This window comes from Trachemys scripta, chromosome 2, assembly GCF_013100865.1.
Source record: "Trachemys scripta elegans isolate TJP31775 chromosome 2, CAS_Tse_1.0, whole genome shotgun sequence".
NCBI classification, from domain to species: domain Eukaryota; kingdom Metazoa; phylum Chordata; order Testudines; family Emydidae; genus Trachemys; species Trachemys scripta.
The window spans coordinates 171,790,956-171,805,867 of record NC_048299.1 but is presented as its reverse complement, the minus strand read 5'-3'; the positions used below and the strand labels follow the sequence as shown (position 1 = coordinate 171,805,867).

At 44.2% G+C, this 14,912-nt stretch overlaps 1 protein-coding gene across 1 annotated transcript in view; it reads left to right on the top strand.

Moving 5' to 3' along the window:
• Positions 1 to 14,912, top strand: part of ELOVL2 (ELOVL fatty acid elongase 2) — a 130,429-nt gene that overhangs the window by 91,785 nt on the left and 23,732 nt on the right. Inside the window, exon 5 of the mRNA XM_034762298.1 lies at positions 14,335 to 14,412. Within this exon, the coding sequence (XP_034618189.1) occupies positions 14,335 to 14,412 (78 nt within the window). The remainder of the gene's footprint in view (positions 1 to 14,334; positions 14,413 to 14,912) is intronic.

The following is a 14,912-nucleotide window of genomic DNA, read 5'->3' as shown; positions in this document are numbered from 1 at the left end:
AGAGAGGTGTGCCATCAGCATATGGCTGGCATTGCATCTCAGGCTGCCGATCTACCCTGTAGCTTCATATACTTATTAGTTCATATGCACCAGTGAGGCATGTGAATTTTAAGTGATGGGAGGTAATAGACTAGAGCACCATGCATCAGAACCTTTCCTCAGAGTAACAGTTAACATAGTCCCTTGAGAGCTATCTGAGAGGAAAGAACAAAACCACACCTGAGCAAGTCTATCACGTCTTGCCAAATTTCACAATCAAGTCAAGATAAAAGGTTGCCAGTATAGCTAAAAGCAGCACTATGAGCACCCTCTCTAGAAGGAGGTCAATCACCAGCAAGTTCAGTATTACAGACAAGCTTGAACCCAGATTGACAGGTATCAAGACAATCTGAGGATTCCCAATAGCACCAGGAGTTGCCTCCCAACCACCTTTTCAATTACTTTACCCAATAGGGGCAGAGCAGAGACAGAACAATTATGATATTGCAGTCAAGTCATAAGCCTTATTGGTTGGATTGTGTTTGTCTTTGCAAGCAAACTTTGGAATTACAATGGCACCTCACAAATTGGCACTAGTGAGCAGAAAACCCATTAAAATATTTGAATTTGGCACAATAGTGAACAAGATAAAAAAAACAAAAAAGGGACACTGCATCACAAAATGTATTTTGTTAATTTATTTTGGTAGCTGAAATTTTAATTATTTGCTTCATAACATGCTGTAGTAAATTTTGCAAAGATAAAGAGGCTTCTACTCCACCTATCCTGTTAAATCCTTGCTGAGAAGCAGGGGGAAACAGCAATTTTAATACAGCAAGTTAAGAAGGCGGCAAATCTGTGAGGTTTTAGTGTATAAAAGACCCCATGCAGGCTCTCCTGGCACTTTAGTGAAAGCACAGTGCTAGAGATCAGAATTCAGATCTCTGTGGAAGTGCACTGAGCCTGAAATAAGTGGTACCTTTTATTAGTACTGAGAGGCCATCCCTTCCCCATAGCAGGTGATCAAAGCAGCCTTCCTTGACTCTAGAGTGGGCTGAGGAAAGGGAAATGGAGGTCCCATTGTCACAAAAAGGGAAGTTCCGGTATGCATTATATGACTGCAATTATTTGTGTGAGGACCCAATCTTGCAAACTGCTAAGCACTACTGACTGAAGTGGGAGTTGATAGTACTTGGAACTTTATAGGATCAGGGCCTTATGGACGAGTCCTATATAATTTAATAGGGATAAAATCAAGGGGGCTGTACAAAAGTTACCGACTGTCCTATAGAATTTAGTGGAGGATGATATCCATCTAATAGGGGTCTGATTGTCAGAAGTGCTGAGCAGCTACACCTGCTATTGACTTTAACTAAAGTTGTGAGTATTTGACATCTCTAACCCAGGTTTTAGCCCCCAACCATCCTATAAAATTCTATAGCAAAGGTATAAATGTCTTTATTAAGTTAAACAGGATTGTTTAAAAAACCCCATGAAAAGTTGCCCTTTTCCATTAAATGATACTGGGCAGATTAACACATAGGGTATGTTTAGACTACCCGCCGAATTGGCGAATAGTAATCGAATCAATATATCGCGTCTTGGGATATATCGATCCCTGAACGCGCTCCCGTTGACTCCGGAACTCCATCAGGGCGAGCGGTGGTAGCGGAGTCGATGGGGGAGCCACGGCCATCGATCCCACGCCCTGAGGACCTGAGGTAAATTGAAATAAGATCCGTAGCTGAAGTCGACGTTATTCCCGTAGCAGAAGTTGCGTATCTTACATCAACCCCACCCCCCAGTGTAGAGCAGCCCATAGATGGGGAGCAGTAAAGTGGTAACAACACCTGGCCACTAGGGATCTGTATCTGAGTTGTGTCTGAGTCCAAGGTTCACATAAACTGAAAGCTTATCAGGTGTGCTAAGCGTAGCTGCTGCTAATTTCTCATTCTCATTAATGCAAAAAGGCCTTATTCAGTCTTGTAAAAGGAGAAGCAGCAGGAAAGGGAGGAGGGAATCTGGAGAAAGCCAATTAAGAGCAATCTTTTATAATTTGGGGAAAAAAATCAAAATTCTGCATTTAAAAGCATTTCCCATAGTTAGTGAAAGGTCACTGAGGACACAACACAAAGAAACAATGTGAGAAATGTAAAAATGTTTCTATGAGGGTGAGAACCCTGCATGGTTACGGTTCCTTTCTCAGGGGCTGTTCTTGTTTGAGCTGAGTTAGGAAATCTCAGGGGCTGACTTTGCTGTTTTCAGTAGCTGTTGTTCTAGCTGAACACTCCGTCCTTATTTCTCTGTCTCACTTCCATATGAAATAAATTAAATGTGTTGTGTTTTTCCTACTGGCCTTTTGAGCTACATATTTTAGGTACAGCATGATATTTACCCCTTTCCTCAATATGGCAATGCTCAGATTTACAGCCCAGCTCTTATTGACTTCAGTAGGAATTGTATCAGGTATCCAAGGACAGATCTGATATTAAATCAAATACAATGAGCTTTTCAAATGCAGAATTGCTATTACTTTACCAGTACCACAGAGTCACATGCAAGATCTGCTATTCTGAATAGCTCCTGTAACCGTGAAGGTTTAACATTCATATAGCACTTTACATCTTCAAGGTTACTTGCAAACATCAGCTAACTAATCCTCATTACCCTCCCTCTCCCCCGTTTTGGTTAAGGCAATATTAACCCATTTTAAATGTGGGGAAACTGAGGTAAAGCAAGGTTATGCGACTTGTCAAGGCCAGACAGTCAGTAAGTGGCAATGCTGGGATTAGAACTCAGGAATCCCTGTCCCCCAATCCCAGGCTGAACCACTGTGTTGCCTCCTTAGACAGTTTACAGCTGTCCTGACAATAGAGTATTTGAGGTCTTCAGGACACATGAGCAGCAATCTTTAAGTACTCGCTGCACTGCTTCTCAGCTGCCTGTGTAAAACCTTGGATTATATTGTGATTCTTTGAGACTCATCTAAAAATAGGCAACCTACATAGACACTTCCATGGATACCATAGGGTAAATTTTCATCTAGACATGCAGGGATTTTATTACACAAGTCCGCAGGTGTTGTACAAGTAAATTTTGCACCCAGAAAGCATATCCAAGACCTTAAAATACATTTTTTAGTTCGGGAATTGATCACAAAAGAGGGATTAAAGGTCTTTTCCCTGTTTATCTACCGAAGAGGCGTCTTAGTAAAATGCAAGCGTCCCTCCATATCCCACCAGCATGTCTCAACCTCATCCTGATGAGGCTACATCTCAGGGGTGGAAGGTAGTTCAGTCTCCAAGCCCAGTCAGTCTCAGGCCCCTGTATACAGGCGCTGCTCATAAGAGTGTTGATTAACATTGAACAATACATATCTCATTTTGAACTATTTTTCCTGTTGTTTTTGTCAACTGATTGCTATATCCTCTGAGCTTTCTTTGTTCAAGAACCACAAAAAACATGCAATTTTTTAAAAATGTATTTACAACCAATATGAGAAACTACTGTTCAGAAGACAAGAAAAAAAACAGATATTTCCTCACCATAGAGCCAGCGTGCATACAGCTGTCACTTTCCTACCTTATGGTATGTCTGCATACAGTGTGGCTGTAGCAGGGGTAGGCATACCCCTGCTAGCTTTAATCTAGCTAGCATGGTAACATGATGCAGCACCACAAGCTTTAGCCCTGGCTAGCAACCAGAGTATGAATCCCCTGAAGACCCCGTGTACTCCTACTGAGGTAATTCAGACCTGATCTGCTCGATCCAATTGTATAGACAGCAATCTTCTGTGGCTGCTTAATCCAGACCTGGAGTTAGAGACAGTGTGGTGACACCAGCTAGCTCAGCCTGGGGGAGCTAGCACTCCAGGGAAAACTGCATCGTCCACTTGCTTCAATGAAGAATCACAGTTATATTCATTAGAGTCCTGTCTCTCCTCGCCCCACAAGACCACAACAGATCCCATCATTTGGATCAAACTATCTGGCAGCAGCACTTCCTGTTGATAACTGAGATGAGCTGCTGCTTCTGGCAGGAAGGGTTTCTTGTCTCCCTGCTTCTCTAGTTTCTTATTCTTCTCTTCCCCCTCCCCATCACCTTTTGCTTTCTTTTCTCACCCCCTTCTTCCCAGACTCCCTTCCCTTTTCTCCTCCTCTGCTTTCTGTTTCTCCCTATCCCCTCTCCTGCTCGCCCTTTTTTCTCTCTGTCCCTGTTCACTTTCCCCAGTACTCTTCCCTCCCCACTCCCCACCATGGGTTTCCTAATGACTTTTTTAAAAAAGTAAAATATATATAAAAATGCATAATGCTCCTTTTCAGAGGAAGCCGAATGGTGCTAACATCTTAAATAAAACTAATGGAGACTTCCTTTTGTCCCCAGTGTAAATACCAAGTCCAACTTCTGTCCTAGCTCATAATCACAGCTGAGAACATGCTGCAGGAGCCTGCAGGAGTTTTTAGAGGGGCTGTAGCAAGGAAAACAAGAAAGATTGTGCTGGAGATGGACTCTGGAGTCAGTAGTGAATGGGGAATCCATCTGGTGGGAGGCCCAGTAATTATGATGCTTGGATGCAATGCCCCTCTCCTCTCCTTATGTTCTGGGCCAGGGGAAGCAACCTGTGGCTGTCGGACATGTGCTTAGGAAGCCACGCATGGGAGGCTTGCAAGGTGTTCCACTGCTTACCCACAGAGCTAAAAGCAGCTGTTCTGGTCCAGAAATCCAGGGTTAAAAAAGTCCATATAAAAATCACCAGTATTGTAGTTCGGTAATTAACATGTGATTCTCTCTCTTCTAATCTAGTATTATAGGATAATGCATGAGAAAGTTGTGATTATGTGGCTGTAATCCCATCAAGGGGGATCTGATGATGTATTAAGCAACTTTGTTGCTTATTCTAGCATTCAGCCAGTGGAGAGATTTCAGCATCAGTCTCCAGCAAGGCTTGACCTGCCTCAACAGTGCGTCTGTACTGATAGACCTAACTTCAAACTGTAACAAACACAATTACTCTTTTTTAAACAGGCAGGAGTAAGATTTCTGTAACAAGGCTGTCACTGTGAGCTTGCTCCCAGTCTCCTTATAGTTGAGTTTTTGAGTAAAGATGTATATATGTTTGTATTACAGTGGAAGCCTATTAATCAGAATATTGAGCTGCAGTGATAAATGAAAAATGTACCACTGATCAGAATGTTGCAGTTAAGCAGAATGGTTTAGTATTACGTTCACGTGGCAAAGTGACCCTTTATCTAAAAGAAACCAAGTAATAAGACATGACCATTATTTCCGGGGGAGAAACTACCACGAAAACCGAACATTTTAAGGAGTATTTCCTGGAGAGAGAGAGAGAATTATTACATTTTGGGGAAAACTTTTACTTCCTTAGCACATCTTCCACTTTCCTACAATGTCTGTGTGTCTGACATTACCTGAAAGCTTTTCAGGGCAGGGACTGCTCCTCATAGGTGTTTGAACAGCACCCTAGGGCACCTACTTTGATGGGAGACTCTAGCTGCTACGGTAATACAGATAAAATAGTAATATTAATGTGTGGCTTCAGCTACACAGGAAGGAAAGGAGCAGGTGTAGTGGTGGAGTCAGGACACCTGGTCTGCTGCTGACTCACTTTGTAACATTGGGCATGTCACATAGGGGGATACTAAGGCACATAAGATCAGTCAAATAAATATAAAACAGCAGCTGGGTGGGAGGGTTAACTGACCCCCTGCTCTGCATGGGCAGCTGCAGATTCAGCCCACATCTCTCTCACCCCCATACATGCCATCAAAACTTTAAAAAGATCCAGAAAGGATCTATTAGGTACTCCCCAGAAGGAGTCCCAGGCTTAAAAACTATGTCAGAAAGCAGAATGACATTCCATAGCTGAGGAGACTTCTTGTCCATTCCCTGAAGGAGACAAGATGGCAGCTAGGCCACCTAAAGAAGAGAATGAAGAGATCATCACTGCTACCAAGCTGAAATGAAAGAGTTTTTAATAGAGATTAAGGCACTCACAACCAATTTTCACTTCAAACTGCTGGCTGTTAAAAAAGGCTGACCTAGGTGACAGGGACAGTGCAGCTGAAATTGGACTTGGGGGTGGGGACAGGGCCGGCTCTAGGCACCAGCAAAACAAGCAGGTGCTTGGGGCGGCACATTTCTAGGGGCAGCATTCTTGCGCTGGCCATCATAGGCACCGACTCTGTGGCATGGAGAAAAAGTGCCACTGCCGCCCCAGCTCGCCTCTACTCCGCCTCCGCCTGCTCCCCTGAGCGCACCACCGCTTCGCTTCTCCCCCCTCCCTCCCAGGCTTGCCGGGCGCAAAACAGCTGTAAGGGAGGAGAAGCCGAGCGGCGGGGAGGCGGCGATGGTGGAGCGGAGGTGAGCTGGAGCGGGGAGCGGTTCCTCTATCCCCCCTGTTACTTCCTGCACCCCCCCACCCTAGCTCACCTCCGTTCCACCTGCTCCCCTGAATGCGTCGCTGCTCTGCTTCTCCCCCCTCCCTCACCTGAGAGGGAGGAGGGAGAAGCGGAGCGGTGGTGCGCCCTGGGGAGCAGGTGGGAGGTTGCGGGGGGGCACGCAGGAAGCAATGGGGGGGGAATGCGGCACCCCCGGGGGAGGAGGCGGGACCGGGGATTTGGGGAAGGGGTTCGGAAGGGGCAGAATTGGGGCGGGGCAGGAGGGGCACAAAAAAAAGGAGGGGCAGCCAAAAATTTTTTTGCTTGGGGCAGCAAAAATCCTAGAGCCGGCCCTGGGTGGGGAGATTGCTTGGTGATGCTATATTGAAACTTTAGGCCAGAATCAAGCAGCTGGAGACACAAGAGCAAGATATGATCTAGAACAGGGGTTCTCAACCTTTCCAGACTACTGTGCCCCTTAAAAACTACTTGCTTACAAAATCAGACAAAAAAGTGTCACAGCACACTATTACTGAAATTGCTTACTTTCTCATTTTGTCTGTGACATTTTAGTTTGTACTGACTTTGCTAGTGCCTTTTGTGTAACCTGTTGTAACACTAGGCAAATATCAAGATGAGTTGATGTACCCCCTGGAAAGCCTCTACATACCCCCAGGGGTATGCGTACATCTGGTTGAGAACCACTAATCTAGAAAACTGATAATATGGGGAATTCTGCAAGAAGGAACAGTAAGAGCAAATGAAAGCCCCTGAGAACATGAAGAATGACAATCTTACTGCATAGTGCAGAATATTAGAGAGGTTTTGAATCTGAACCCAATAAGAGATAGGGCCCTCTTTCTCTTTGCCCTCTAGGAACTGTGGGGAATCACAGTATCAATGCCAAAAGTTCAAAAATCATGAGTTAGGTCCCAAACAATTATGACATTTTTTTTTTAAATATAACTATTGGGTTCTTTGTCTTTCCCTACTGGTTGCTGAGCCACTAGTGTTACATTTTCAAGATTTTCTCTACCATCAACAGGGCTAGAAATTTACTTTTACTTTTTTTTATTTGACAAAAGCTGAGATTGTCACATTCTCACTTGTCTCCAGGAGCCGGGGATCAATGACTCCATGTCTAGTTGGCAGCCGATATCAAGCGGAGTGCCCCAAGGGTCAGTCCTGGGTCCAGTTTTGTTCAATATCTTCATTAATGATCTGCAGGATGGCATGGATTGCATCCTCAGCAAGTTTGCAGATGACACTAAACTGGGAATAGTGGTAGATATGCTGGAGGGTAAGGATAGGATACAGAGCAACCTAGACAAATTAGAGGATTGGGCCAAAAGAAATCTGATGAGGTTCAACAAGGATAAGTGCAGAGTCCTGCACTTAGGACGGAAGAATCCTATGCACTACTACAGACTAGGGACCAAATTGCTAGGCAGCAGTTCTGCAGAATAGGACCTAGGGGTTACAGTGGACAAGAAGCTGGATATGAGTCAACAGTGTGCCCTTGTTGCCAAGAAGGCCAACAGCATTTTGGGCTGTGTAAGTAGGAGCATTACCAGCGGATTGAGGGATGTGATCATTCCGCTCTATTCAGCATTGGTGAGGCCTCATCTGGAGTACTTTGTCCAGTTTTGGGCCCCACACTACAAGAAGGATATGAAAAAATTGGAGAGTCCAGCAGAGGGCAACAAAAATGATTAGGGGGCTGGAGCACATGATTTATGAGGAGAGGCTGAGGGAACTGGGATTATTTAGTCTGTAGAAGAGAAGAATGAGGGGGGATTTGATAGCTGCTTTCAACTACCTGAAAAGGGGTTCCAAAGGGGATGGATCTAGACTGTTTTCAGTGGTACCAGATGACAAAACAAGGAGTAATGGTCTCAAGTTGCAGTGGGAGGGTTGGACTAGATGACCTCCTGAGGTCCCTTCCAACCCTGATATCCTATGTTTCTATGACGTATACCTTAAATAGTGCAAGATTCATGATAAAAGTCACAAGAATTGGCTACACAGGCATTACCAAAGTGACATAATTATAACAAAAAGATCTGCTGATGAAAAAACTGCATAGAGGCTGCATAGAGCAATTGTGAGAAGTAGCAGAAGAACTGAGGGGGGGGGAAGGATGTAAGAAGCAATAGGAGCTTCCTTCCCATTGAAGCTTTATCTTCTACCTTTGGGCCAAATCTTGCAACTGGATGTAGGTGTGCCACCCTCTGACTCTAGCTGCAAGATCCCACTATTTCAGGAGCTGGGGGAGGGAGGGGCTTAGAAAAACAACAAATATTACGAGCAATAGCAATACTTCCTTCCTTCTTGTTTTCATAAGCAATATTAGTGGTTGAAGCTTTTAGCAAAGCTGGTTGCATTTATTTGACCAGCCGAATACATTCCTTACTGGAACTCCTAATGTCACCCTCAGTAAAGCCATATCCTACTCAAAATGCTTTGCTCAAATGAGATCCTTTTACTCCAGTCCTGTACCTGTTGCCAGTCAAGGGCAAGAGGACAAACTGAGGTTCTTCCAGCATGTCTGAAATTACAAGGTAATGACTAATCAGCTAATCTAAGAAAGCTTGTCGGTAAGACTTCTGTTTTTTGTATAGGCAAGGAAGTACCCATTCAGGCTCCTATGCTCCCCTCTGCTTTGCAGAGAAAGGCAAAGCTATGGGAAACTGTTAGGAAGGGCATTGAGAGAGGCTGGACAGAAAAGCAACTAGGCACTAGCATCCCACCCCCATCAAGTAATTGCCTCTGCCAAATGCAACATGGGAGCTCAGCTCTACATAGTCAAGGTGATGTGTGTGTGGGGGACAATTGGTAAGTTAGGGAACCCCCATTCAATGCAGTAAATTCTCTGTTCAGAGGACTCTAATTTAGTATCCATTTTGTATTGCAACTCCCCCTGCACTGTTTAGAACAAAATCCAGAAGGGGTAGGATCAGGAAGAGGATGGAAAGCCAGCCAGTAGCAGCATGCCAGAGCAGAGTGCTGTGATGGGAAAGAGGAATGCTGCAGTAGAGGGTGGGTCAAAGGTCTTCTACTGGTATTAGTTTTCCCACAGATCATGGCCCAATCAGAGCCTTGCTGAAAATACCCCTGCTTTTTCTACAGTGCCGCCAGCCCCTCCACTTTAAGGGGAAAACACAAAGCCACAGGTGGAATAAACCTGTTGATCATTTTCCACCCTCTCTTCCACGGGAGAGGAAGTGAGTACACACAGGCCAGAGAACACAAATCCTGGAGGTACATGGTAGAATGCAAGCAATGGGAACTGAAGCTGTTTGGCAGAGCATGTTGTGTGACCTCAGCTGCACCAGGCATTTGCAAAGAGTTCTTCAGCTGGATATTCTAGGCAATGGTCCCATTCTGCCCATTTTAGTGACCTGTAGCACACATTGTAAACAAGACCAGTGGTATTTTGACTGTTCTAAAGGAAGGGAAAAAATCTTCTCCCCCCCCCCCGGCCCCTTTTTAAAAAAACAATACTGACCTGGAAAAGTATTTCATTATTGTCACTTTATAAATCCTTGTCTCTAACACCCATCCTTGCAGCACAGCAGATGCTCTAAGGCTTGTTTTGGCTGTCGGCACCTGACATTTTAAAATTGAAGGGACAGTGCAAGATTTCTTTTCATTCGTATTTATAAAAAAACATGTCCTATTCTATTTGCCAGTGCTTTAGATATGTTAAAACTGAAATTTCTGAAACAATTCTAATTTAATTTTCACCATTAATGGCACTGGTTTACATTTGAACTTCATTTAGTTTGAACAATGCAACTGGATCAGTTCCCCGCTCAGAGTTTCACAGCCAAAGCATAAGGTGGCACTGCATGGGTTGCAAACTCTGCTGGAGGTTTTATTTAAATCAAAAAAGTGTTGGGGGAGCGGGTGACACTCTGGTTTCACTGAAACATTATGGATTAAGATATTTCACTACATTTTATAATATTTTAGAAAACCATTCTCTCTCCTTAAAATAAAATATCCTAAAAGTGGGGACTAAGACAGCTGAGAGTATCCTTAAGAGATTTAAAAGCTCAGTTTTCTCAAACCAAAGCAGTACAAAGTGCTTTTCGCTTTTTCAGATGAGAAGATGGGCTTGCTTGTGGCTAAGTCAAGGACCAGAAGTCAATCAATTTGAGTTCCATTCCAAGCTCTGCCACAGACTGCCCTGTGATCATAGACAAGTCATTTGTGGACTGATTTTCAGAGGTGAAATCAATGGGACCTGCAGGGAGTCAGGGTACCTCACATCTGTGACCACAGACACAGCTGACAATGAGGATTAAACGTGTAGCTTAAGGAGGACAAGCCCCTACCACTTGAGCTAAAGCAGAAATGCGTTAGTTGGGAAAAAGTAGCAAGCTGCTAAGCTGTTGGGTCCTGCCACTAAAGAAAGATATTTTCATATATCCTAAGCCAAAATATTTCATTGCCACCTCTGAAAAACAAAACACTAATCTCCCTTTTGATCTATTTCATCATCTGCCTTCTGGAGCGGTTGTGAACCACATAGATTCTCGGATAGAGGGTGAATGTAATGTAAGGTCTAAGGTTTGTTTTCTTCAGTTAGGGATTTTTACAATTCCGTACTGGAAATAACAGTAACTTGTGGAAGAACTTGGGTCTCCACCTATTCTACTTCAGGGATAAGCAGCAACATACAGCACACTGGACTGCAGAGCCAAGAAATGTAAATAAATGGTCTGCCAGAGAATTAAGAAGTCTCTTTTTTTCTTATGGTTCCCAGTATTTTTTTAAACCCCTGTAAGTACATAGAATGAGCCCCTTGGGTTTCTCACTAGAAAATGGGTGTGTTATGATAAAACAAACAGTATAAAAGGACATTTTCACAAATAAACAACTCTTTATAGAAGGATATTAAGTAACCCATTCTCACCATCCTTACAAAGATCTGTTCTGACTGAACCTCATGGAACAGTACAGCTAAAAGGTTGAGGTATTTCGTTTCTTTGCATATTGATTGAATAAGACATTACATCACAGTTGCTTGAATGTCCAATGGGAATAGCAATGATTTCATCCACAGACAACCATGGGGTTGAAGATAGAAAAACTATTTAAACTTCAATGGCAAACTAATTTGTAAACTACGAAAATACTCTAGGTTTGCTGCACAGTATGTGTATTTCTATTTAATAAGTATGATTCACTTTTATGTATACACACTGTAGGAAACATTGTCTTAAGCCTCCTGTGGTGGGGAAAGAGATACTGGCAATCATTGAGTAGAGGGTTTCTCATGGGGCATGTCAGTGTCGGGTGTGGTAGCAAAAGTCAATACAGTACTCGGCAGTTCTTGTCATTGCACTACCATTGTCATTGTACTACTAGAGTACAGGAACGGTGATTCTTGAACAGCACCTAAACTGATCAGAGGCAGAGATGACCTTCAGTAAATAGTAACATGGGTCAAGACACAGACTTTACCTCAGCTTGCTCTTCAGAAAGAAGAAACACAGTCCTTTAGGAGACAAGCTACTGTTTTTTTCTCATCCTTCTACCCCTCCTCCAAATATATATTATATATAAATAAATAAAACCACAAAGCTACCTCAGAGATGCTTTTCCAAGGGCCAGATTTTGTAGTCTATGTCACAAGTCAGGGCAACCGCACCGGTATCCCCTATTGCAGGCAGTAAGGACACCCACTCTAGGTTCCTGGCTCCTCAGTCATCACCTCTCTTGGATTCAGACCCGAGACTCATTCCCCACTGAGCAAGGTTTTTCCAGACTGCACAGTTCCTTGCCTACACTGCGAGTTCCCCAGCAAGCCAAACCATCTAAACAGATGTGCGTGTCTGCACCATGCTTTCTCCTCAAAGGCTATAAACAGCACAGATGCCCACAGTTATAAATTACCACACAAGTACATTTATTCTTAAGATGAAAGTTTTACAGAACAAACATAGTAAGAATAGAAGACCCTACATGCATGCTAATAAGCTTACCAGAGATCACCCCACCAAATCTAACAAGGGCTCTGGTCAGTGACAGTCCATCTAATCCTTCCACAATAATTGGACTCCCTCCTTTGGACAGGTGGTTCTGATCATTTTCTGGAACAGAAAGAAGGCCTTAAATCAAGTTAAATTCAGGCTATTTATCCAAAAGTCCTTTGTTTGATAGTCTCTGTAGAATCCAGTTTGAACCAGCACGTGCAAGCCTCTCCAAGTGGCTGTACCTTCCTGGAGGTGTTACAACCTGAGTGGACCTAGGGGTTCTTGTAGACCGGAGGATGACTATGAGTCGACAATGTGACGTGGCGGTGAAAAAAGCCAATGCGGTCTTGGGATGCATTAGGCGAGGTATATCTAGTAGGGATAAGGAGGTGCTGCTTCCGTTGTATAAGGCGCTGGTGAGACCTCATTTGGAGTACTGTGTGCAGTTCTGGTCTCCCATGTTTAAAAAAGATGAACTCAAATTGGAACGGGTGCAGAGAAGGGCCACTAGGATGATCAGAGGAATGGAAAACCTGTCGTATGAAAGGAGACTAGAGGAGCTCGGGTTGTTTAGTCTGACAAAACGAAGGCTGAGGGGGGATATAATTGCTCTCTTTAAATATATCAGAGGGATAAATACCAGGGAGGGAGAGGAATTATTCCAGCTTAGTACTAATGTGGACACGAGAACGAATGGATATAAACTGGCAGTGGGGAAGTTTAGGCTTGAAATTAGACGAAGGTTTCTGACCGTCAGAGGGGTGAAATATTGGAACAGCCTTCCGAGGGAAACGGTGGGGGCGAAGGACCTGTCTGGTTTTAAGATTAAATTAGATAAGTTTATGGAGGGAATGGTTTAATGGTAAAACACATTAGCTGAGGAATACCGAGCAATAGCAGGTAAATAGTATAATGGCTAACAAGGGTCATGCTGGAGACTCTTGCCTACATGCTCGGGGTCTTACTGATCGCCATATTTGGGGTCGGGAAGGAATTTTCCTCCAGGGTAGATTGGCTGAGGCCCTGGAGGTTTTTCGCCTTCCTCTGCAGCATGGGGCAGGGATCGCTAGCAGGAGGGTTCTCTGCCAATTGAAGTCACCAAGACACAGGATTTGGGGACTTCATCAGCAGAGTCAAGGGAAGGGTGGGGACGGTTTTGTGGCCTGCGGCATGCAGGGGGTCAGACCAGATGATCATAATGGTCCCTTCTGACCTTAAAGTCTATGAGTCTATGGATTTGTCTAGTCACCCCCATTGGTCTTAGTTTCTGGAGGAGCTGTGCTCACCTTCCCCTGTGTGGACTTCCAGAGACCCACAAAACAATCACAGCAACACCCTTTGCATTTCTACATTTGTTTTTTAGTGTTGCATGGTGTTAACTCATCACATATTTGTGTGACACTTTAATGTAGCATCAGGATACTCCTATGAATTTATTTTAAGACTCTTTGCCACTTCATTCAGTACAATATATACTCTCTTCTCCTGGGAGATATAGATATGAATGATATGGGAAAACATATTCTCTCCCTCCTCCCCCAGCCCAAATACACTTTCAGTTTGTTTGGAGGAACAGGGAAAGATATTGGCTGCACCAGTAATCTGTTTAGCACTTCTCGTGCTGCCCTGCATGTGTCAGATAGAACAGCTCTACTCAAAACATAGGCTTTCTACAAAAGAGACTTCCTAAAGAGCTGTAGGTTGAGAAGTACTGTGAGAGATGACAACCTATCTATGATAGGTTTGAAGTTTCAAGTCCAGCAAAACGAGAAAGGCAGGATTTGTTGCATTGTGTATTTCCATCACCACATTCTAACCTTTTAATTCCAGTACAGAACACTATTCTGATATATGCAAATAGACTATTTTAATAGCATCTGTTCGTGGGATGAATCGGCAACACTGAGCGGAAGCACAGAGGAATATGAATGAATACTTTTGTTGAGTGATTTTCTGTGTGTGTTTTGTTCCAGCTTATGCTCTCCAGTTGGGAAGGAGGCTATAACTTACAGTGTCAGAACCTTGTCAGCGCAGGAGAAGCCGATATCCGGGTGAGGCAGAAACAGCAACTCAGTAACTAAAAGATAGTGTGGTCTATTTCTCCATATGCTTTGGTCCAATTCCCTTGCATCACTGGCCTATTTAGATTTTAGCATGAGGATTTTTAAAAAATGATCTTATTTCTGTTTGATACACAGTGGGATATGTATATTAGGGTTACCATATTTTAGCAAGCAAAAAAGAGGACGGGAGGAGCCCTGCCCTAGCCCCGCCCCTCCCACTTCCCGCCCCCCTCAGAACCCCCAACCCTCCCCCCGTTCCTTGTCCCCTGACTGCCCCCTCCTGGGACCCCTGTCCCTAACTGCCCCCCAGGACTCCACCCCCTACCTAAGCCTCCCTGCCTCTTGTCCCCTGACTGCCCCCTCCTGAGACCCCCCATCCTAACTGGCCCCCTAGGACCCTACCCCCTACCTGTACCCTGATTGCCCCAACCCTTATCCACACCCCCACCCCCAGACAGACTCCTGGGACTCCCACGCCCCATCCAACC